The sequence below is a fragment of the Sinocyclocheilus grahami genome, unplaced genomic scaffold (genome assembly GCF_001515645.1).
Source record: "Sinocyclocheilus grahami isolate Dianchi unplaced genomic scaffold, SAMN03320097.WGS_v1.1 scaffold20687.1, whole genome shotgun sequence".
NCBI lineage: Eukaryota > Metazoa > Chordata > Actinopteri > Cypriniformes > Cyprinidae > Sinocyclocheilus > Sinocyclocheilus grahami.
The window spans coordinates 1-817 of NW_015518134.1; the positions used below are offsets into that span (position 1 = coordinate 1).

At 42.7% G+C, this 817-nt stretch overlaps 1 protein-coding gene across 1 annotated transcript in view; it reads left to right on the forward strand.

Moving 5' to 3' along the window:
* Window positions 1-331: 331 nt before the first annotated feature.
* Window positions 332-817, forward strand: part of LOC107579839 (5'-AMP-activated protein kinase subunit gamma-1-like) — a gene marked incomplete at its 3' end in the record, with an annotated part of 2494 nt that continues 2008 nt past the window's right edge. Inside the window, exon 1 of the mRNA XM_016265630.1 lies at window positions 332-595. Coding sequence (XP_016121116.1) covers window positions 578-595 — 18 coding nt within the window. The remainder of the gene's footprint in view (window positions 596-817) is intronic.

Here is an 817-nt window from a genome sequence, read left to right on the forward strand (position 1 = left end):
TAAATGCATCATATGACCCCTTTATTGATTATTATTTTACTTGATAATCTAGACTTTTCACTCTGTCAACACATTTATCCAGTGACAATGAAACCCACTTGGTGGCCTAATCCAGTCTCAGAGAGCGAAAAATAGACAAGTCTTGACATTTTTATTATCATCTGGCAGGTCAGGGTGTTGCAGTGGTCTTTACTGTCAGCAGTATGCTTTTCAACTGATTAGTCTTCTATTAAACATGAATTAATAATTGAAGACATAAATGTCTGAAATTCCTGTGTAATTTTGTTATAGATCAAGATCATCTTACACATATTTTGACTGAGGTCCTGATTATGCTGTGCCGTGTTCATACCATCCAGGTCTCTTACAGGGGTGTTGTGTACACAACCAGTCACAGCCACAACATCTGTGATTCTCCTCCCCCTGTCCCACGTCCAGCCCTCTGCGTGCCTGGGCCGGCTTTCTCTCCTGATTTAGATCGTGCTCTGCACACAGGGACGGGAGCACAGCTGAAATATGCTCCAGTCAGGCCAGCTCAAGCACTGAAGGCGTTTGTCTCACAGTGGGACCCCAGAACATGGACCCTCTGACGGAGGTAAGACCCAGAGAGCAACCTGTACGAGTGCTTGCATATGCTTAAGATGAGGTGAATCATATTTCAGGAGCAGTTGTCCCAGTTTAGTTTCAATTCCATATGAACATGTTATCATATCAACTTGATATGTTTGCCGAAGTTTAAAGAACTAATGTCAATAAGCAAACCGCACCCCCAGGCTTGTTTCAGTGTTGATAATCCACAATTAGTGGATTCAACAGA